General features: G+C 38.7%; 1 protein-coding gene across 1 annotated transcript in view; it reads right to left on the reverse strand.

Moving 5' to 3' along the window:
* Positions 1-21,438, reverse strand: part of SLC5A4 (solute carrier family 5 member 4) — a 48,558-nt gene extending 27,120 nt beyond the window's left edge. The window contains exons 1-8 of the mRNA XM_038574527.1: positions 21,304-21,438; positions 20,191-20,262; positions 18,920-19,024; positions 18,012-18,071; positions 16,503-16,607; positions 12,508-12,613; positions 4,168-4,248; positions 1,666-1,886 (exon numbers count right to left, since the gene is read on the reverse strand). Coding sequence (XP_038430455.1) covers positions 1,666-1,886; positions 4,168-4,248; positions 12,508-12,613; positions 16,503-16,607; positions 18,012-18,071; positions 18,920-19,024; positions 20,191-20,262; positions 21,304-21,438 — 885 coding nt within the window. The remainder of the gene's footprint in view (positions 1-1,665; positions 1,887-4,167; positions 4,249-12,507; positions 12,614-16,502; positions 16,608-18,011; positions 18,072-18,919; positions 19,025-20,190; positions 20,263-21,303) is intronic.
* Positions 21,439-24,672: the final 3,234 nt, after the last annotated feature.

Consider the following 24,672-nt stretch of genomic DNA (forward strand, 5'->3'; position numbering starts at 1 on the left):
ATATCAGTGAGGGTGACAAAACATGAGAGACACCTAACTCTGGGAAATGTACAAGGGGTAGTGGAAAGGGAGGTGGGCAGGGGGTTGGGGTGACTGGTTGATGAGCACTGAGGGGGTTACTTGGTGGGATGAGCACTGGGTGTTATGCTATATGTTGGCAAATTGAACTCCAAAAAATTTTTTTCCCCCAAAACAGAAAAAAAATAGTATGTTGTGATGAAATTTCAGAATACTGAGGACAAAAGAAAGACAAATTTCCAGAGAGATCAAGAATAACTTCAGGCTTCTCACCAGTAATGGTGGAGGTCAGAAGACAATGAGTTAGTTTATGACTTTGAGAAAATTATTTCCAACCATACACGTGTACATGGCCAGAAGAACACTTTAGGAAAAGCTGGAGTGAAGACATTTTCATATATGAAGACAAATCCATAATAAATTTATCTCCTGTTTTTCTTAGGAACTTACCAGAGAATTCAATTGCCTTGAAAGAAGGAGTAAACCAAGAAAGAAGATATCATGGGATACTGGAAATAAGAGATATAACCCAAGAATGAGACAAAGGGAATCTCAAATATGGTAGTGAAGGGGGTCCTGAATTAGGATGGGCACCAGGCATAGAGATCAACCCAACAGTTTGGAGAGTCCAAAGGCTCTGAGAGAAAATGAGAAAAAGAGTTGATAGGATATTTGATGTTTTTAAAAAAGATTTTGTGTATTTATTCACGAGAGACACAGAAAGAGAGGATTATATATAAGACATAGGCAGAGGGAGAAGTAGGCTCCCTGCAGGGAACCCGATGTGAGACTCAATCCCAGGACCCTAGAATCATGCTGAGCTGAAGGCAGACACTCAACCACTGAGCCACCCAGGAGTCCTGATATTTTATATGTTTTGAAGAACACATAAGGGAGATTTAGGCATTCTGCAGAAGGTTTGGTGTATAATGAGTAATGATTACAAAAAAAATTGAAACAAAAAATTAAGAATTATTTATTCCAGAGAAAAGTGAAAGCTAAAGAAATATCAATCAGAATATCATGTGGCTCAGCTGTGAATTATATTTATGTAATTACAAAAATGGTAGCACTGAATGCTGATCTCACCAAAACTGTGAATTAGTTTTATTAGGAGGATGGGAGAACAGGAGGTAGAGGACTGAATAAAGAAAATTGAAAGGGCTAAACCTCCATCTCTCATTATTGGAAGCCAATAGAAATATCCTAAAACTGGAAAATCAAAAGGAAGCAATATAGTATTTATTTAAATCATTTGAGGATCAAATTCACAATCAAATTTTGATCCAGCGGGTCTGGGTACCTTCTAGAGCATTTATTTCTCATGAGCTCCAAGGTGGTGGCATCTACTCCAATGGTTCACTGATCAAGCATTGAATACAATGATTTAAAGAAGAGATATGCATACCAAAATACTTAACCGAAGGAGCTGAAAATGTTTGACTTTGAGAGACAAGAAAAAGATTAGAGAGCAGGACAATGTATATCTATTTTTCATAACAAGCCTTTTAGAAGTGTCTGACTCTTTAAATGATGTATGTGTGTGTGCATTTGTGTGTGTATGTGTGTACAAAATAGAAACTAGATGCTTTTCTATGAGAGAAAAAAGAGCAACATAAACATTTATACACCACACACAAACTTCACCTGATCTGTGCACCAGTACCACACAGCTACGATGGTCATTCCAAATATCGTTCCTGGCCATGGAAGATCCCCAGTGGCAGCATCTCGGAAAATGTGGAAGGAGTCAGCCTGAGGAGTGTAGCACTTGGGGCTGATTGTCAAGTTGTCCCCCTCAACTATGGATGGGATGGCATTCATGTACTTCTCTGTAAAACTCTCATAGCCTCCCACTTCGGCAAATGCTGCAAAAGTATTGGATAAAATGAAATGTTTCACAGAAATCTAAGACACCTACTGTTTATTCCTTTGTGGTGGAGGTATCCAAGCACCTCCAATTAGCCTGGTCAAGTCCTCAGTATTCTTAGAGAATCCATGTCTTTCTGCTGTCTCCACTGGCATTGACAATGCTATCATGTGTTCACAATGTAGACAAAATGAATCACTCTTTAACCTTTCTTCTTATGTTGCTCTTGAAAAATTTTTTATATGTATATTTTTATTGGAGTTCGATTTGCCAACATATAGTATAACACCCAGTGCTCATCCCATCAAGTGCCCCCCTCAGTGCCCGTCACCCAGTCACTGCATCCCCCTGCCCATGTCCTCTTCCACTACCCCTTGTTCGAAAATTTTTATTTAGTGTCTAGGCTGATGGTAAAAATAAAAATGTTATCCAACAGACTGCTTTGGTGTCTCACAACCATTCAAAACAGAAATAAACAGGTAACAGAATGATACTAACAGAGTTAGCCATCGAAAAGCCCCAACTCCTCTGAAAGGACCAGAAGCAATGGTCTCTGTTCCTGACACAAAGCCTCGCTATTCTGACTTTATGCACAGTCTGGTTTTCTGATGCAATACTCTATTATTCTCATGCTGCAATAAAAAAATGGGAAGATAAGGAACAGAAATTGAAGGTAACAGATTATGTGTGGTGAGATGAAATGGTGAGACTCAGTCCACTGGGGGGTCTGGAAAGGCAAGAGAAGCGTAGAAAAGAACCATAATGGATGGAAACCCTAGAAAGAAGAAGGATGAACCCAGGCATCTAGGCCCACTTAGTATTAGCTTGAAGAGTGCAAAATTCATCAGAGTATCATACATTCATAGAGTTGAGGTTGATATTAATTTACTTCTTCATTACTTATTTCATTTAGCATCAAAATGTTTGTATGTGCCAAACATTTGTACTGGGATCATGCACAAAATGAAAGTGCAAGACAGCAACTCAATCCAATGGAGGATACAGACCATACAAGGAAACTGTTCTGCTAAGGGGAATATGGTTTGTAGCAACAATACATGAAGGATGCTAGGAGATGAGAGAGTCCCCTGTCTTCATCCTAAGGATAGGAGAAGGCTTAGAGAGATTGATGCCAGAGGTGCATAGCCAAAGCTAGACACCAAAGAACCATAAGTAAGAATAGCATAGAAGTTCGCTAAATAGAAAGCTTGTAAGGAATGGTACTAGCAGTTGTCTCTGGAGTTGCTCTGTACAACAGAACTTTCTGCAATGATAGAACTGTTCTATATCTGTGCTGTCCAATACGAAAATTACCAGCCATATATTGAGCACTTGAAATATGGCTAGGCAAGTGAGAAAATGAATTTTTAAAATTCATTTTGAAATAAATTTTGATCAATTCAAATTTAAATAGCTGTATGTGACTAATAGCATCTATGTTGTGTCAAAATCACCAACTCTTTGCGAATTTGTTGTTTTCGTAGTTTTATCAGTTTTTGCTTCATATTATCTTCAAGCTCTGTAATTAGGTGCATGCACATTCAGAGTTGTTTTCAGTGCAGCTTGAGTGAGTGGAACGTGGTGGCTGCAGGACAAGGGAGGGATGTTTTTATCTTATATAAACTTGTTTTTATCTTATATAAACTTATATTAACTGTGTGCATGGATTTCCTGTGCAAAGATAAACAAATACCATAATGAAAGAAAACAAAAATAGGCAAGCTATAAATTAATCAATAATGCTTGCTACATGACTTAAGAGAATGAACTGATACTAAATAAGCAAGCGTCATAAAGGAAAATCCAACCCGTGGTTGTATATTCTAACAACAGAGGGAGTGACGTTGATAATTTCTATCTGAAAGTCATAATGAAGTTAACAGTTATCATTATTTTAACCATTCTTAATATTTAATCTTTCATTTTATGAAGATTCTATATAAGTGGTTTCTGGAGCATTGAATCCCATGCACCAATATTTTTGTAAAATTATCAACCCAGTGACACTAATTTTGTCAATTCCAGACACAAACATATTAAGATTAAACCTGAGCAATAATTTTTTTTAAAGGAAGTAGAGTTCTTCCTTCTCTTTTCCTCATGCTGAGATAATATAGCAATAAAGAAGTTCAGTAGAAGTTTCAATGATGTGAATTGTATAAATGGGTAGAACGTGTGACCGGCCAGATAGAACAGGGAGGCAGCAGTCAAGAGCAGTTGGCCTGAACAGAAGTCTCATGACTTCTGGCCCCAGGGCACTGCACACTATCATCACTTACCATACCCCATGAGAATAAAAGAACCTATTAGCATAATGATGGTCTGGAGGGTGTCTGTGTAGATAACTGAGGCCAAGCCCCCTGTGGAGAGAAAGAAAAGAATCAGGACATTTTATCCTTGTGCCCTCATCTCTTTGCCTTCACCTTTACGTTCTCCGCAAACCAAACCCTAGAAACTCAGCAGAGAACATATGAAAAGTTATTGGCCACAGGCTTCTCTTGGCATCATTATCTCCTTGGTACTTATGTGTCTTATCGATCTCCTGTCTCTCTTGCCTGGCCTTGACTCAAAGTTTCTATGAATTATAGTGCAATTCTACCCTCATGTGAGTTTCTGAATATTAAATAGTAGAAAAGGTAAAACTTGATTATCATGAAAGTTTCTCTTAACAATCCTTCAATTCACTCCATTTAGCATACTATACTGGTCCTCAAAAATTTGAGCACAGCCATTTTGCTCTATATTGGAACATATTATTATTTCATAAGTTGAATGACAGAGTCATTGACTTATGTTTTGCTTCATTGTTGTACAAACAACTTCTTTTTCAACTCTAGACTTGCCAGATTTTCAGTGCTATGGAAAAACAAATCTGATCCTGTAAATAGAAGACTCATGTCTTCATCTTTCACTTATTTCGAAACATATGCTAAGTGTATGAAATGGCTCTAGAGCTAGCTTGATTGTTCCAGTTGTTATTTTTCTTTATTCTTTCCAACTGCGCTGGTATAATTTCATTTTCATAAGTTAGTAGGGGTTGGACATTGGGGGAATGGATGTGGCCCATGGGAACCTGCTTGGACTGTTCCCATATAATTTTTCCCTACAACAAACTCACTGCTCCAATTCTTCCCTCCTGATTCTACCATTCAGAACCCAGGCATCCTGGATTTTCCAGTTTCACATCTGAGCTGCTATTTCATTCTGACTCTCCATGTGTATGATATGCTGGATTCCAAATGCCAGTTTGGGTATTGAACACATGGCTGAGCCAAACTACTATTTCCCCACTTCACACTTGTCACATCATTATCATCAGTCAAGGTGCTCACACCTAATACTGAAGATTTTTTTTGAAATGGAAATGTTCTGGATGTGCAGTCAAATGCTTCCTTCTTCAATTTAGTAAAGAACTTTAAAAATTTTAATTCTAATATACATAATAATATGTTAATATATATAATATATTATATAATAACATAACAATAATGTTAACATACAGAGTTATATTAGTTTAAGTTGTATGATATAGTGATTCCACAATTTCATACATCACCCAGTGGTCATCATGACAAGTGCCCTAAGCCCCATCACCTATTTCACCCATTCCCCAACCCACCTCCCTCTGGTAGTCATCAGTTTGTTCTCTACAGTTAAGAGGTTGTTTCTTTGTGTGTGTGTGTGTGTGTGTGTGTGTGTGTGTGTCTCACACACACTTTTCTTTTGCTTTGCTCTTTTTGTTTTATTTCTTAAATTCCACATGAGTGAAATAATATGATATTTGTCTTTCTCTGATTGACTCATTTTGCTTAGCATTACACTCCCTAGCTCCATTCATATTGCTGATTGATTCCTTTATTCCTCTTTCTGCTGTTTCATTGTTAGTGTATAGAGATGAAACTGACTCTTGTGTTTGATTTTACATATAGCATATCACCCAATGCTCATCCCATCAAGTGCCCCACTCAGTGCCCGTCACCCAGTCACCCCAACCTCCTGCCCACCTCCCTTTCCACCACCTCTTGTTCGTTTCCCAGAGTTAGGTATCTCTCAAGTTCTGTCATTCTCACTGATATTTTCACTCATTTTCTCTCCTTTCCCCTTTATTACCTTTCACTATTTTTTATATTCCCCAAATGAATGAGACCATATAATGTTTGTCCTTCTCTGATTGACTTATTTCACTCAGCATAATGCCCTCTAGTTCTATCCATGTTACACCCACACTTTTGGATTAACATTGAGAGGCTGTATTGATCAAGGTAACCCTGTTCCCTGGGCACTGACTTGAGCAGGGTTGGAAGAGATTTTGATGTTGGACCACAGAAAGTCAGGTTGAGTACCCCTAGTGATGGATCTCTGAGATGGAAAATCCAAGAGCTGCAAGTAAACTGGACAATTCCCAAGTAGGTAGAAAGAGAGAGGGTGGGGTATTTCTGAGAGAGAGAGTGGGCAGAGAGGCAGGAGGAGGGGGAGCAGAGGGGAACATCAGGTCTCAGAACTTCAGTGTCACTTTTCAGCTAGTGGTTGGCTGGAGTCACAAAGGAACACAGGAACATCTATTCACTTCAGTAAAGGGTTATTCTCTATGAAGTGTTTGCAAAAGGCCTCCCATATAGTTACTTTATTTTTTATTTTTTTCAAAGCAAAAAAAATTATTTATTTTTCATTTGATTATTATTATGTTTTTATTGGAGTTCAATTTGCCAACATATAGCATAATACCCAGTGCTCATCCTGCTAAGTGCCCCCCACAGTGCCCATCACCCAGTCACCCCAATCCCCCGCCCACCTCCCTTTCAACTACCCCTTGTTTGTTTCCCAGAGTTAGGTGTCTCTCATGTTTTGTCATACAGGTTACATTAGTGGGATTTTTCTCCACAACTTACTTTGTTGGGGAAGGTAGTCAGGAGGATTGTCCCCAAGTCACCTCCCCACCAACTTACCTAGATAACTTTCAAATCATCCTGAAAACCTACAAATTCAACCTGAGATTTAAGAGAAAATGGCTGGAACGCTACAGAGAGAAGAGTTGGCGCTTCTAACAAGTACAACTTGTTTTTAGCCAACCTGCATTGAGCAAAATGACTAGAAAGAAGAACTCACCACAAAACAATGAATCAGAAACAGTACTCTCAGCCATAGAATTACAGAATTTGGATTACAATTCAATGTTAGAAAGCCAACTCAGAAGCACAATTAAAAGCTACTGGTAGCTCTGGAAAAGATTCAAGAGATTCATGAATGCAGAATTTAGATCTAATCAGGCCGAAATTAAAAATCAGTGAAATGAGATGCACTCCAAACTGGAGGTCCTAACGATGAGGGTTAATGAGGTAGAAGAAAGAGTGAGTGACATAGAAGACAAGTTGATGGCAAGGAAGGAAGCTGAGGAGAAAAGAGAAACAATTAAAAGACCATGAGGAAAGGTTAAGGGAAATAAACAACAGTCTCAGAAGGAAAAAAAATCTACATTTAATTGGGGTTTGAGAGGGCCCCGAGAGGGACAGAGGAACAGAAAGCAGATATGAACAAATCATATCTGAGAACTTCCCTAATTTGAGGTGGGAAACAGGCATTCAGATCCAGGAGATGGAGAGTTCCTTGCTAAAATCAATAAAAACCATTCAATACCCTGACATTTAATAGTAAAACTTGCAAATTCCAAAGATAAAGAGAAGATCAGCAAAGCAAGAGAAAGCAGCAAAGGCAAGAGATCCCTAACGTATATGGGAAGAAATATTAGGTTAACAGCAGACCTCTCCACAGAGACCTGACAGGCCAGAAAGGGCTGGCAAGATATATTCAGGGTCCTAAATGAGAAGAGCATACAGCCAAGAATACTCTATCTAGCAAGGCTCTTATTCAGAATAGAAGGAGAGATAAAGAGCTTCCAAGATAGGCATAAACTGAAAAAAAATGTGACCACCAAACCAGCTCTGCAAGAAATATTAAGGGGGACTCTGTAAAAGAAAGAGGATACCCAAAGAAATAATCCATGAAACAGGGACTGAACAGGTATTAGGATGACACTAAATTCATATCTTTCAATAGTAACTCTGAATGTGAATGGGCTTAATAATCCCATCAAAAGGCGCAGGGTTTCAGACTGGATAAAAAAGCAAGACCCATCTATTTCCTGTCTACAAGAGACTCATTTGAGACCTAAGGACACCTATAGCCTGAAAATGAAAGGTTGGAGAACCATTTACCATTCAAATGGTCCTCAAAAGTAAGCAGGGGTAGCCATTCTCATATCAGAAAAATAAGTTTATACCAAAGACTAGTAAGAGATGAAGAGGTACACTATATCATACTTAAAATATCTATCCAACAAGAGGACCTAACAATCATCAATATTAATGCCCCGAATGTGGGAGCTGCCAGGTATGTCAATCAATTAATAACCAAAGTTAAGACATACTTAGATAATAATATACTTAAACTTGGTGACTTGAATGTAGTGCTTTCTACAATTGGTAGATATTCCAAGCACAACATCTCCAGTTTAAGTTGTATGAGAGAAACAAGAGCTTGAAATGATACACTGGACCAGATGGATTTCACAGATATTTACAGAAGTGTACATCCAAACACAACTGAATACACATTCTTCTCAAGTGCACATGGAACTTTCTCCAGAATAGACCACATACTGGGTCACAAATCAGGTCTGAACCGATACCAAAAGATTGGGATCATCCCCTGCATATTTTCAGACCATAAAGCCTTGAAATTAGAACTAAATCACAAGAAGAAGTTTGGAAGGATTTCAAACACGTGGAGGTTAAGGACCATCCTGCTAAAAGATGAAAGGGTCAACCAGGAAGTTAAGGAAGAATTAAAAAAATTCATGGAAACTAATGAGAATGAAGATACAACCATTCAAAATCTTTGGGAAACAGAAAAGCAGTCCTGAGGGGGAAATACATCACAATACAAGCATCCATCCGAAAACTGGAAAGAACTCAACTACAAAAGCTTACCTTGCATCCAAAGGAGCTGGAGAAGAAACAGCAAATAGATCCTACACCCAGCAGAAAAAGATAGTTAATAAAGATTTGAGCAGAACTCAATGAAATCGAGACCAGAAGAACTGTGGAACAGATCAAGAAAACCAGGAGTTAGTTCTTTGAAAGAATTAATAAGATAGATAAACCATTAGTCAGCCTTATTAAAAAGAAGAGAGAAAAGACTCAAATTAATAAAATCATGAATGAGAAAGGAGAGATCACTACCAACACCAAGGAAATACAAATGATCTTAAAAACTAATTATGAACAGCTATACACCAATAAATTAGACAATCTAGAGGAAATGGATGCATTTCTGGAAAACCACAAACTACCAAAACTGGAACAGGAAGAAATAGAAAACCTGAACAGGCCAATAACCAGGGAGGAAATTGAAGCAGTCATCAAAATCCTCCCAAGACACAAGAGTCCAGGGCCAGATGGCTTCCCAGGGGAATTCTATCAAACGTTTAAAGAACTAACCGTACATATTCTACTAAAGCTGTTCCGAAAGATAGAAAGGGATGGAATTCTTCCAAACTCTTTTTATGAGGCCAGCATCACCTTAATTCCAAAACCAGACAAATACCCCACCTAAAAAGGAGACTTATAGACCAACATCCCTTATGAACACAGATGCAAAAATTCTCAACAAGGTACTAGCCAATCAGATCCAACAGTACATTAAAAATATTATTCACAAAAAACAGAAGGTTATTCACCATGACCAAATGGGTTTTATCCCTGGGATGCAAGGCTGGTTCATTCATTCTAAAGCAATCAACGTGATAGGACATATCAACAAGAGAAAAAACAAGAACCATATGATCCTCTCATTAGATGCAGAGAAAGCATTTGACAAAATACAGCATCCATTCCTGATCCAAACTATTCAGAGTGTAGGGATAGAAGGAACATTCCTCAGCATCTTAAAAGCCATATACAAAAAGCCCACAGCAAATTTCATTCTCAATGGGGAAACACTGGGAGCCTTTCCCCTAAGATCAGGAACAAGACAGGGATGTCCAATCTCACCATTGCTATTCAACATAGTACTAGAAGTCCTAGCCTCAGCAATCAGAAAAGAACCAATAACACCCACTCAAATTGGCTAAGAAGAAGTCAAACTCTTCCTCTTTGCAGATGACATGATACTGTGCATAGAAAACCCAAAAGACTCTACCCCAAGAGTGCTAGAACTCATACAGCAATTCAGCAGTGTGGCAGGGTACAAAATCTGTGTCTAGAAATCAGTGGCATTTCTATACACTAGCAATGAGACTGAAGAAAGAGAAATTAAGGAGTCAATCCCACTTACAATTGCACCCAAAAGCATAAGACACCTAGGAATAAACCTAACCAAAGAGGTAAAGGATCTATACCCTAAAAACTACAGAACACTTCTGAAAGAAATGGAGGAAGACACAAAGAGATGGAAAAATATTCCATGCTCATGGATTGGAAGAATTAATATTGTGAAATGTCCATGCCACCAGGGCAATATTCACATTTAATGCAATCCCTATCAAAATACCATGGAATTTCTTCAGAGAATAGGAACAAATAACCTTAAGATTTGTGTGGAAACAGAAAAGACCCTGAATATCCAGGGGAATATTGAAAAAGAAAACCATAGCTGGGGCATCACAATGCCGGATTTCAAGTTGTCCTACAAAGCTGTGGTCATCAGGACAGTGTGGTACTGGCACAAAAATAGACCCATAGATCAATGGAACTGAATAGAGAATCCAGAAATAGACCCTCAACTTTATGGTCAACTAATATTCAACAAAGCTGGAAAGACTATACCCTGGAAAAAAGACGTCTCTTCAATAAATGGTGCTGGGAAAATTGGACATCCACATGTATAAGAATGAAACTGGACTATTGTCTTACACCTACACAAAGATAAACTGAAAATGGTCAAAAGATCTAAATGTGAGATAAGAATCCATCAAAATCCTAGAGGAGAACACAGGCAACACCTTTTTTGAACTTGGCCACAGCAACTTCTTGCAAGATACATCCATGAAGGCAAAAGAAACAAAAGCAAAAATGAACTATTGGGACTTCAACAAGATAAGAAGCTTTTGCACAGCAAAGGATACAGTCAACAAAACTAAAAGACAACCTACAGAAAGGGAGAAGATATTTGCAAATGATGTATCAGATAAAGGGCTAGTTCCCAAGATCTATAAAGAACTTATTAAACTCAGCAGCAAAGAAACAAACAATCCAATCATGAAATGGGCAAGACATGAACAGAAGTTTCACAGAGGAAGACACAGACATGGCCAACAAGCACATGAGAAAATACTCCGCATCACTTGCCATCAGGGAAAACAAATCAAAACCACAATGAGATACCACCTCACGCCAGTGAGAATGGGGAACATTAACAAGGCAGGAAACCACAAATGTTCGAGAGGATGTGGAGAAAGGCGAACCCTCCTGCACTGTTGGTGGGAATGTGAACTGGTGCAGCCACTCTGGAAAACTGTGTGGAGGTTCCCCAGAGAGTTAAAAATAGACCTGCCCTACAACCCAGCAATTGCCTTGCTGGGGATTTACCCCAAAGATACAGATGCAGTGAAACGCTGGGACACCTGCACCCCAATGTTTCTAGCAGCAATGTCCACAATAGCCAAACTGTGGAAGGAGCCTCGGTGTCCATCGAAAGATGAATGGATAAAGATGTGGTCTATGTATACAATGGAATATTACTCAGCCATTAGAAACGACAAATACTCACCATTTGCTTCAACGTGGATGGACCTGGAGGGTATTATGCTGAGTGAAATAAGTCAGTAGGAAATATCAGAGAGGGTGACAGAACATGAGAGACACCTAACTGTAGGAAATGAACAAGGGGTAGTGGAAGGGGAGGTGGGTGGGGGTTTGGGGTGACTGGGTGACGGGCATTGAGGGGGACACTTGACGAGATGAACACCGGGTGTTATGGTATATGTTGGCAAATCAAACTCCAATAAAAAATATACAAATAAACAGTTTTTCTTGTTTTTCTGTTTGGATGACCTGTCCATCGATGTAATTGGGGTGTTAATGTCCCCTATTGTTGTATTACAATTGATTAGTTTCTTTATGTTTGTTAGTATCTATTTAGGTGTTTGTGTGCTTCCATGTGGGTGCCTAAATATTTATAATTGTTATATTTTTTTGGATTTTGCCCTTTATCATTATGTGGAATCCTTTTTTGTTGTTTCTTTTTAAACTCTTTGTTTTAAATTTTATTTTGTTCAGTATAAGTACTGCTACCCTGGCTTTCTCTTGACATCATATGCATGGCAAATGTTTCTTCATCCCCTCACTTTTAATCTGCAAGTGTCTTTAAGTCTGAAATGAGTCTCTTGCTGGCAGCATATAGATGGGTCTAATATTTTAGTAACTCTGTCACCCTATAATACAGAGGATTCTGTTTGCTTGGCTCTTGTTATGTTTCTGTGCCTGTGCCTGACAGTCATATTGAGAATAAAAGGGTAACCATAAGCTTGGTGGTGACAAGGCTAATACTGAAGTTGCTAATTGCTGTTTGGTATGAGATCAGCAAAAGATACCATGATTAAGCTAAACAAGCAACAAACTCACCAGTAATTGTGTAAATAGCAGTGATAGCCAAGAGGATGAAGATCGCCAGGTAAAGATCCAATCCCAAGGCCAGTTTGATGAATATGGCTCCAGAAAATATATCTGACTAAAAAGGGAACAGTCAGGATGGGAAAGAAACATGCTCTGCATCACTTAGCTCTTCACCAATGACTTCCCACTAATATTTGCTGTATATAAACATGGCATTTCTGCAATCCATTTATGAACTCCTTGGAAGCCAGAGCTTATCCTCAGAGGACTGATTATTGGACTGACCATACAGAGGAACAATGAGTAAGTGAACAGAAAGTAAGAAATGTCTACACTACAGCTTGCATAGAATACTCTCTCATGATTGTATGCAGAAAAACAATGATAAAAACTAGAGTGGTAAATATAAGAGCCACAGTAAAGCAGTGGTTTTTGTTAAGGAGGAGGATGCTTGAGCACATTTGAGGTAATAGAAAATAAGAAGAAAATATGATAGAGAGGTAATTACGAAGGAAATTTCAGAAACATCGAGAAGAGATAGGATGAAGATAGGCACAGGTTGGGAGGTTGGTCTTTGACAAAAAGAAGACTCTTCATCTTCAGACTGGTGAAAAGGAGGAAAGAAGGAGGCAAATGTAGATCGTTTAAGTGAGAGATGAGTGGTTCACACTTAAATTTTTTAGATAAAGTGGGAGATGAGGCTTTCTGATAAGAGGCAGAGGTATAGTGGCTAAAAAAAGTTGTGAATCATTTAGAATAGTTATTGAGAGGACCAGAGAAAAATCCTAATGTAACACAGATAAAAGGATTATTGGTTGAGGTTTAGAGGCCAGCAGAGGGTACTGCAGAGATCATGTGCACCCTGCACTACCTGGATGTGTGTGCCTGCACAGCATCCTTCCCAGCTTTCTGGATCTTTTTGCAACACAAACTTGTGCTGGCCCCACTTGGATCTGCCCCTTCAACTCTGACCCTCTCAGGTTCCATATCAAAAACCCAAAACCAAGCCAAAAGGCTAGACACATCACATAAGCATGTTGGCTAGAAACACACAAGTAAAAATCCTTGGGTGCATGCACAGAGTAAGTGGGAAGCTAGTTTGGAGTTTTTCTTGGAGAGTTCAATGTAAGAAAAGATAGACAAAGAAATTGAGGGTATGTGCAGAAGAGTGATTATAAGGATGGATCATGGAATTGAAGAAAAAGGAAAGCATGAGTGAACTGAGGGATAGGATAAGATGTCAGGATTCAGAATTGGAGGAATTAAAGGTAGGTTTCTTTGTAGAACTTGAATTTGGAAGAGGTGTCCAGGATATGATTAACTTTCCCCCCTAATATTTGAAATAAAACCTGACATATCAGTGGGTGAAAAGCCTATTATTAATTGAGCCTAGAACCTGACTCTGAGTTATGAACAGAAACTGCTTTCTGCTACTTTATCAGTGAGTTTTCAAGGAATTCAACTGCTGTGTAAATTGAGGCAAGATAAAGCTTTTTACAAAATTGGATGTTTGCAAAAAATTTATTTACCATTTCTGAAAAGCTATCTCCTAGCGATGCCACTTATTATATTTGAGTTGCCATAAAACATACCTGCATCTGTCTGCATTTATAGCTGTTACATTCATCCTGATTTACATAGCAAGGGGAGTTATTTAACCACAGCATTAACCACTTGTACATTCATGCTGAATCATTTACATATTAAAACACACATTATCATATTATGAATTTCTTGACTTTCATTTCTCTTATATAATGCAATTAAGGCATTAAATTGATAGTTTTGAAATTACATATAAGCCTCTATTACCAATGATTTTTTTTCACTGTGGTAAGATAAATAACATAAAACTTGCCATTTTAGTATGGATGATTCAATGGGATTAATTAAATTTGCAATGATTATAAAGTATTTCTCATGAAAAAAGCAACTCATGATCCAGGGATTTCTTTTGTTATTAAAAGATATTATTAAGATAATTGTCATATCTGAATAAATCCTGTAAGTTACGTATTATTTTGTATCGAGATTAAGTTCCTGACTTTTAAATTTGCAGTTGGGCAGCCCCAGTGGCTTAGCCACCTTCGGCCCAGGGCGAGATCCTGGAGACCTGGGATTGAGTCCCACGTCGGGCTCCCTGCATGGAGCCTGCTTCTCCCTCTGCCTGTGTCTCTGCCTCTCTCTCTCTCATTCTCTCTCTCATGAATAAATAAATAAAATCTTTAAAAAAATAAAATTTGCAATTGGTTTTCTAACAGAATATCAGTATGTTATTAAGATACTACATACAGACTGAAATATTTAGAGGTTAAGTTGCATCATGTCTGCAATGATTCTCAATATAATGTTGGTATAATTGGAAGTATTATTGGAGGTTAAAAACCAGTGAATAAGATGATCTCTTTCAAATTTGGGGCAGGGGAGACTGAAAGCTAACCTTTTGTTAACTCCTCTTAATGATCTGTTTAATGAAAAACTATAGCAGACTCTGTTATCAGAGTGTAGTAATATACAAAAGGTCGTGTGTAAGATTAATCACTATTAATATCACTTTAAAGATAACCTTGTAGGTAAGAATGCACCCCTCCCACTGTGTATTTCCAGTCAACCACAGACCTTGCATAGTTATACACATGCTCTTGGGCTTTCCTGCTCCCCCATCCAGCTCCATAAGAATCCATGCCCTCCTCCCATTGGGAATCTTCCACTTCTGGACACTGCATCCCTCAAGGTCCTGTGGTCACTGTTATTTTGCTCCAGAACCTTATGTTCATGTTTTTTTAGGACTACAAAATGTAGATGTCAGAGCCAGAGGAGAAGTGGGAGATCACTGAAATTCAGTCACTTGTAGAACATATAGGCTCCTCTGCTTCTTTGAGCCTTTCCTAAATTTCTCATCCTGAGGACTTGTTTAAGCACTGCGCATCCCCCCCCCCATGAGAATGATGTCCAATTCTGCTCTCCTGGGACCACCCCTTTTCATAAGTGTCTGTAGTATGTCTCTTCTACTTGTCCACACATCTATTTCAGCTCACATCGTAATATATTTTCATATATTGTCATAAAGTGCTAATGATTTCATGTGTATAGTTTTTATATCTTTAACCATATAGTGAACCCCTAGAGCACAGGAATCTTTATTATCTCTAGCACAGGTAGCAATATACATTGGGTAATGGAAAATGCTCACATTGCATTAGGAAGCTCATGCCATCTAATCTGAGCAGCTGGTTTACTTACGATAAGGACTCAACAGAAGAGCAAATATGAGGATCAGATTCTTCTCTCATGAACTTCCTAAACCATAAACTTGGAGGAAATTATTTCATTAGTCACCAAACATGAAGAGAAAATGTTACTCTCTTTGTTTTCTACATGTGTTGTTGAACCTTCAAATTCCTTTCTTTTCTCCTCAGTGATTATCTTCCAAGGAACTTTCCAAAAACTTTAGAATTCTTCTAACACTTATTTGTGACATCTGTATTATAAGAGCAGTCTTAGATAAAATAGAATAAATTTAAGAAGTTAGTTTAATGATATAAAGAATTTTCCATTTGGTTCATGTGCCAGATAAGTTGAAAATGAAAATATAAACCCCCTAGATTGGTTCTGACAAAGAGAATAAGGAGGTTATTTTGCACTAGAAAGCAGGGGACCAGAAAATCCTTCTCTTTTCTACTACTAAATTAGGTGTTTTTTGAATGAAACATTTTGTTCCTCCTGTACCTCCATTTTTTCCCATATCCTTAATGAATAGGTAGGTTTACACTCTGGAACCTCTCATGACTTGTAATTATTTTACTCTATGAATGCAGGATTTCTAAAGCTTCTTTTCTTTTTTCATAAAAAATTGGTAGTAAGATCCTAGGTAGGTTAGGACATCCATATAGCCAGACACATAAAGGCCGTCAATAGTTGATACACCAATGTCTCTGATTCTAGCATTCTAGTCCCACCAAAGTAATCTCAAGAATTGAAAATGCCAGAATCACTGAACTCACTGAGATTCTCAAAGCCACACAGATGAAGAGGGAGAGGACAGAGAGGTAGATCTGGAGTCTCTTCCCACCAAACCTCTTCCTCAGATATTCTGGCATTGTCATCACCTGCAGAAACAGATATCAGCAGGGATTCACCTTCAGAGCACAGCACATTCAGATTATTCAACACTTAGTAAGCACTTGTGCACCTGCACGTGTGTAACTGTGTGGTACCTTGGGAATACAGAGGTGAGAAAAGCACACTCCCTTGGGAGAGCAGGCTTTCCTCCAAACACAGGCATTGGAATCAGATGATCTTAGAATCCAGATCAGGCATTTACTAGAAGTGTGACCTTTGGCAATTGACAATCTCTCTGACCCTCCATTTTCTCATCTGTAAAGTGGGAGTTTAATATGAAAGTACATGTAAAATACCCACAACAACACCAAATGCATGGCAGATGCTCAATAAGTAATTTTTATTATTTTCACCAATAATGTTGCTGTCTAGTAAAAGTGATATTATTTATAATTAATGAACCACAATTAATGGTTACATGATAAATTGATAATTAAATAAACTGTTAATATATACTTGGGTATATACTTATGTGATTATCTTTACTGGGAAGAAGGAAATTATATTAAATCCCTACTTAGAGAAAAGTCTGAGATTATCATTACTGAAATATGAGATTAATTATGTGATGTGTAGGTAGTATAAAAGGTGCAGCTTTCCAGTTTCTTCATAGCAGATTAAGCTCATGATTTAATCTCCCCCAGTACAAAAGAATACATACTTATATAATATCAGCAGATAAATATCAGCAAATAAAATTTGCTTTTAAGCAAAAAAGGAGCTCTTGGTGGCTCAGAAATTGTGTGAAACTCCCTTAAGCATTGCACAGTACATTCAAAAATACATGCATGAGTTCTGTGGCATTGGTCCATTGGTCCAGAACTCATGAAGGAGAGCATCTTTCAACAGAAATTGTTCAGTCCTGATATTAGAAAGGACCCAAGATGAGCAAAGAAAGAATAAATGGTGGCCTACAGAGGAATGAGCCAGAACGCTTGTCTGCTGAGCACCCTCATCCCAGGAATTATTCCAGGATACAGCACATCATGGTCTGAGTACCAGCAGCAGAAGAAAAAAATGTGGGAGCTAGGTTCAGAGAAGCACAGCAGTGGTTGACAACACAAGGGTTGAAAGGGAGTTGGTGTAACTGTGGTATATCCTACCCTTAATTTAAAAAATAAACTACTTTACAAATCTCAGAATGGCAAAAATTAGAATGAAGAAAAATACCATGTGCTGGTGAGGATGTGGGAAAATGGGAACCTCCACAATAGTGATCAAGAGGACAGCTGATTGCAGCCATTTTCAAGAGCGTGAGATAGCATTTAGTGGATTTAGGTAAGCGTAAGCCCAGAAACCCTGGGGCAAGTGATAATGGTTTCATGATTGAGCAGAAAGAATGATTAAATGAATGCCTGACTGATGCAAGATAACACCTATAGGATACTCACGTCTGCCTTGATGTATATGGGGACAAAGACCCATCCTAGAACCAGCAATAGCAGTAGAGCCTGCAAAAAAACAAAACAAAACAAAACAAAACAGAAAAGAATATGTAGTTCAAGAGACTTGGCTTGTATCACTTCATTATCTCTAAGTCTGAAAATAAAGTAAGTTTGCATGGATCTTGTCCCATCAACCAATTATGAGTTCAAGACAGCTGTGGATTCCTTTCGTCTGTTCCATGATTCAGATACCACACTTTCCTGGGGCTTAAAGTGGGACAAAAGATGTGTGAAGTAAAATGGACAGAAGATGAGAGATCTGGGCCCAGCTGGACTCCCAGATCATACATTCTTTGCTAAAAGGAATAATCCTCGAATGGAAGGAATTATATACTGAGTAACAAAGCAATGAGAAAACAATTTGATGGTAGGAGGATATTCCCACTGTCCTCCAAGTCTTGCCACATATAATAATGGTAATGGTATAATCTTGCATTAACAATACTATTTACAAAGAATCTTTGCATATATCACTCATGCTGCCCTCACAACAACCAGGTAAGGAAGATATGATAAGCAGTTACTCCTGTTTTATGTAAGGGGAACCCAAGCCTCACAGAGATTAAGGAAGTCCAAGGTTACACGTTTAAAGAGCCACACTCTTGATAGCCTGATAACCACACCCACTGGGGCCATAAGGGCATGTTGTTCGTTTCTCTGGAAGCTGGCTCCATCCTGGAGTTTATGGTGCTATCAAAAGAGAACTCAGGCCATAGAGCATGTGTGGAGACTGGGTCCATTCTGGAGTCCCTGATACTGCTAAGGCAAAGCTAGGGGCAAAATCTTCAACAAAGGAGGAGTATATACACGGACTGAGTTTGGATTTAAAGGAAAAATCCTATGATGTTACTTACGTTCCATTCAAAGGCTGCAGTGGCAATTCCTGAGGCTGCTCCTGTCCCTGCCAGCCCCACAAAGTGGCCGCTGCCAATGTTACTGGCAAAGAGAGAGGCGCCCATCTGGAATCCAAAAAAACCAGACTAGGATCAGAGTTAAAAGACCTATATCAGATTTCTTGAAAGCAGGTAAATGTTGAGATGTTTCCATCACACCTCCTTAGGGCAAGAGTCCTGTGGGCTGAATCTAGCCAGTCCCCAGTTTTTATATGGTTGATAGGTAAAAAATGTTTTTTTTAAAAATATTTTCAAATGGCTAAAAAAAACCCTAAAGAAGACTAATATTTTGTGAAATGTGAAATTATATGAAATTCAAGTTTCAATATTCACAAATAGTTTTATTGGAACACAGCCACTCTTGTTGGTTTTACATGTTCATGAGGGCTGTGTTGCAACACCAGATCTCTTCCCTGACGGATTTTTATCTCTGACCACCTTGGCAAGAGCCCCATTGCACCAGAGAGTGCATCTTCTTCTCTGAATCCATATGGTATCAACAGAGGGTTGGGTATACAGTGGGTGCTCAGTACATTCTTCCTTCATGGATCTGCTAATTATATAATATGAATGAAAGTGGAGATTGGGAAGTGACCCGGCCAGAGTGGATTTTTTATCGGAGTGTCCCATCAGACATTGCCTTCTTAAGATTGTTTTTATGAAACATTCAAGGCTCAACCAATCCCATAGCCATAAATGAGCTTCTATTCACTCTCTGACCTAAAATGTCTGAATAGAAAAGGTGATGTTACTGAGGGCTGAAAAGATGGGAACGGAAGAATGGGCATTACAGCAGTTCCACATCCCAATTCTATTTTGTCAGGACTAGTGCTTGCCTCTGATTACTCAAAAGATTTCTCTTCATCTTTGAGACTCAAGAACAGTGATGGAAGAGGAGGTAGGTGGGAAGAAAGTCCTTATGACTGGAAGGATGAAGAGGAACTTCTTAAGAAGGAAATATCTGATTGGACACTCCAATAAATATCAATTTCAAGCTTGGTTGGTCTGCTTTAACCACTCTGGCCAAGTCACTTCTTGCTCTCATAATGGGTGACACACTCTCGTTTACTGGAATGACAGGACAGATCTTCGGGGTCAGGGATTTAGGAAGAGACACCAGCAAGTGGACAGCCCATGCACATCAGAAACTATCAGCATTCCCAATGTTTTCTTTACTCATTCTTAAACATGTACATAGGAAATTGATCTCTGAGAAACTTAGACACACTCACCGGCCACCAGGCTACATCTCGACCAGCCAAAAAGAAACCTCCAATGGTGCCCCGGTTGGTCTTCAGCATTGCCTACGCAGAAAGGAGGACATGTGAGGGCCAAACTACTGAAGGTTCAACCAGGATGCTACAGATGCTCTGGCTGGAGTGTTCATAGTGGTCACTCCTTCAGCACGCCTAAAGAGAAATATTTTCCTAGAAAATGTGATTTAGCATCAAATTTAAAAGGATCTCAAAATCATAGTTTTGTAGAAATGAAGGGACTTTGAGAAATCCTATTCCTCAACTTCTGTCCTAATTGTTCTGTTTATTTTCATTTATGAAAATAATGTGGGGTATCGCTAAAGTTGTGCTTGGAAGTAAATTTGCAGCTTTATGCTTAACACTAAAAATAAGGAATGAATGCAAATTAATTAAGCATCCAACTGACTCACTTAGAAAGTGAGCAAAATAACAAAGGAAAATAAAAGAAATGAGATAATAAAAGTAACATCTTTATTCATTATGCCAGGAGTTGGAGATGGTGAACAGAATAAGTCTGAGGTATTTACCCCAAAGATACAGATGCCACTGATGGAACACCTGCACCAGGATGTTTCTAGCAGCAATGTCCACAATAGCCAAACTGTGGAAGGAGCCTCGGTGTTCATCAAAAGATGAATGGATAAAGAAGATGTGGTCTATATATGCAATGGAATATTCCTCAGCCATTAGAAACCCACCATTTGCTTCGACGTGGATGGAACTGGAGGGTATTATGCTGAGTGAAATAAGTCAATCAGAGAAGGACAAACATTAGATGGTCTCATTCATTTGGGGAATATAAAAATTAGTGAAAGGGAATAAAGGGGAAAGGAGAGAAAAATGAGTGAAAATATCAGTGAGGGTGAGAATAAGTCTGAGGTGCTGCTTGCTGGCTCTGATCAAATGATGCAGTTGGTAGGAGAATAAATTAACTGAGCAAACATTACTCATATCACACACAAGACAATGATTCTGAGAGAAGGATTATGAAATCTAACAATTGTTAATGTTCTCTTAGCTTTATCACATTGTCACACCACACTCTTCCCTTCAGGTTCCCATCCCAAACACCACTGGACTTCTACGTACCCACAGCCCAACAGCCATCACCACCACGAAATAGATGACAATGACAGAGATGTCAGCAGCATTGTGGATGCGGTCCGACATTTCAGGAGGACCAAGGGTCCCAGTTACGGTGCTGGGGCTTAATGTGCTAGCCATGGTTGCAGGTGGTGCTTTCTCATCCCAGGGATGGCCCTTTCCTTATATTAACTCTAGGTTAATAATCAGCCTTGAGCAGGTGGGGCATGGTATCAGAGCCAGCTCCTGGATATGAGGACCTTTAAACCTCTTCTTTAAAGCTCTGAGATCTGTTTTTCAGTAATCAGTGTCGGCTTAAGTAGATTGTGGGAATGAGCAGTGAAAGATGAGAAATGGAATGAGAATTGCAGGTGAAGAGTAGGGGGTTCACCAAATGGAAAGATGGGTTTTTAAAGATTTGACCAGGTTGAATGAAGATTAGGGAGAGATGAAGGGAACAAGGAAGGAAGAAGGACCGTGAAGGGGCAAGAAAAGAGCCAAGAGGGACAGGGGGTGAGGGGCCTTCATGGAACAGATAAGATTCCCCACCAAAGAATTATATTCCCTTAAAGTGAAGTTAATTGTGCATTTCATGGGTTCCAGAGCCTCATATTTTTCTGGAACAGGTAATTTAAGTAGGCTTTATATGACACATTAGGACTGTGGTAGCCCGTGCTGGAACGTGAAGTGGTTTTGTAAGGTTGAACCAGAGGTTTTGACAATGAGTGAATCAACCTGAAAGCATGGAGTAGTGATTTTCTTTTATGTATTATTATTTTTTTAAAATAATTTATTTACTCGTGAGAGATGCAGAAAGAGAGGCAGAGACATAGGCAGAGGGAGAAGCGGGCTCCCTGTGGGGAGCTCCAAGTGGGACTCGTTTCCAGGACCCTGGGATCATGACTTGAGCCAAAGGCAGACACTCAACCCAGTGGCCACCCAGGCGCCCCTAATAGTGATGTTCTGATTTGTATTTCTAATGCATTCCTTTTCAAAGCTGAATAATAATCATATACCATTGCACGTATATAACACATTTTGTTTATCTGGGGCACAGGACCACATCAACTTCCTAAAGTTAAAAGTAAAGCTTCAACATTTTTCTTCCCTTCATTTTTTTTGTAAAATAATGTGGTAAAATATACATTACATAAAATTGGCATTGTTGGCATTTTTTAAAGTAAGCTCTACACCCAATGTGGGACTTGAACTCATGACCCCAAGATCAAGATCACATGCTCTATCAGCTGAGCCATCAGCCACCCCCATTGCTGTCATTTTTTAAGTGTATAGTTCAGTGGCATTAAGTACATTTTCAATATTGTGCAACTGTCACCATGATCCATTTTCAGAACTTTGTCATTATCCCCACCAGCGGTTCTCTACCTAATAAATGATAACTCTGTGTTCTTTCCTCTTCCCAGCTGTTGGTAACCTCTATTCTACTTTCCGTCTCTTTGAATTAGCTGTTCCAGGTACATAAAATAAGTGGACTCATATAATATTTGTCCTATGAATCCTTCTTATTTCACTTAGTGTGGTGTTCTCAGGATTCATTCATGTTGTAGCATACAACAGCATTGCATTCCTTTTCAAAGTGAATAATATTCCATTGAATGGATATATCACATTTTGTTTATCTATTTATTTGTTCATGAACATTTGGGTTATTTGTATCTTTTAGCTATTGTGAATAATATAGCTATGAACATTGGTGGACAAGTACCTATTCACTGGTGGACAAGAATCTATTTGAGCGCTTGCATACAAATCTTTTGAGTACACACTCAGAAACAGAATTGCTAGTTCTTATGATAATTCTATATTTAACATTTTAAGGAACCACTACATTGTTCTACACAGTAGTTGCATCATTTCACTTTCCTACCAGCAATGCAGAAGATTTTCAGTTTCTCCATATACTCACCAATATGTGTTATTTTCAGTTTTTAAAATTATGGCCATCCTTGTAGGTGTGAAATATCTTGTAGTGGTTTTGATTTGTACTTCCTTTTTTATGCTTTTATTTTTTTTTGTAGAGAAAGAAAGAGCTCCTGTGCATGTAATGGAGAGGGGCAGAGGGAGAGAGAGAGAATCTTAAGCAGGCACCATGCCCTATGTGGAACCCATAGCTGGGCTCAATCTTACAACCTTCAGATTATGACTTGAGCAGAAATCAAGAGTTGGGCACCCAGGTGCCCCTTCAGTTGATTTTTGTTTTTTTTTTTCCTCCCATTTACTGATTTGTTTATGGCTGATCTAATCTTTATCATTCCCTTCATTCTTATAGCTTTGATTTTAGATATTTTTTAATAAATTTATTTTATATTGGTGTTCAATTTACCAACTTACAGAATAACACCCAGTGCTCATCCCATCAAGTGCCCTCCTCAGTGCCCGTCACCTATTCACCACCACCCCTGCCCTCCTCCCCTTCCACCACCCCTAGTTCGTTTCCCAGAGTTAGGAGTCTTTATGTTCTGTCTCCCTTTCTGATATTTCCCACACATTTCTTCTCCCTTCCCTTATATTCCCTTTCACTATTATTTATATTCCCCAAATGAATGAGAAAATACACTGTTTGTCCTTCTCCGATTGACTTACTTCACCCAGCATAATACCCTCCAGTTCCATCCACGTTGAAGCAAATGGTGGGTATCTGTCGTTTCTAATGGCTGAGTAATATTCCATTGTATACATAAACCACATCTTCTTTATCCATTCATCTTTCGAGGGACACCAAGGCTCCTTCCACAGTTTGGCTATTGTGGACATTGCTGCTAGAAACATCAGGGTGCAGGTGTCCCGGCGTTTCATTAGTTTTTTTTTTAGAGTGCTTTAAGGTGTAAAATTAGTTATTGGATTTGAGATCTTCTTTTTATTTATTTATTTTTAAATTTAAAAAGATTTTTTATTTATCTATTCATGAGAACACACAAACACACACAGAAAGAGAGAGAGGCAGAGACACAGGCAGAGGAAGAAGCAGGCTCCATGCAGGGAGCCCGATGTGGGATTCAATCCCAGGTCTCCAAGGATCATGCCCTGAGCCAGAGACAGACCCTCAACTGCTGAGCCACCCAGGTGTCTTGAGATCTTCTTTGTAAATGTAAGTCTTTACAGCTATAAATTTCCCCCTTAGTACAGCTTTCCTTGCATCTCATAAGTTTTGATATATTGTAATTTAGTTTTCTCTCGTCACAAATTATTTTTTCCCAATATTTATTCAGGTGTAATTGAAAAAATAAAAATTGCATAATTTAGGTGTATAGGTGATATATTTGATGCATGTATACCTTGTGAAATGATTACAACAGGAGGAGGGGCAAGATGGTGGAAGAGTAGGGTCCCCAAATCACCTGTCCCCACCAAATT

The sequence above is a fragment of the Canis lupus genome, chromosome 26 (assembly GCF_011100685.1).
Source record: "Canis lupus familiaris isolate Mischka breed German Shepherd chromosome 26, alternate assembly UU_Cfam_GSD_1.0, whole genome shotgun sequence".
NCBI classification, from domain to species: Eukaryota; Metazoa; Chordata; class Mammalia; order Carnivora; family Canidae; genus Canis; species Canis lupus.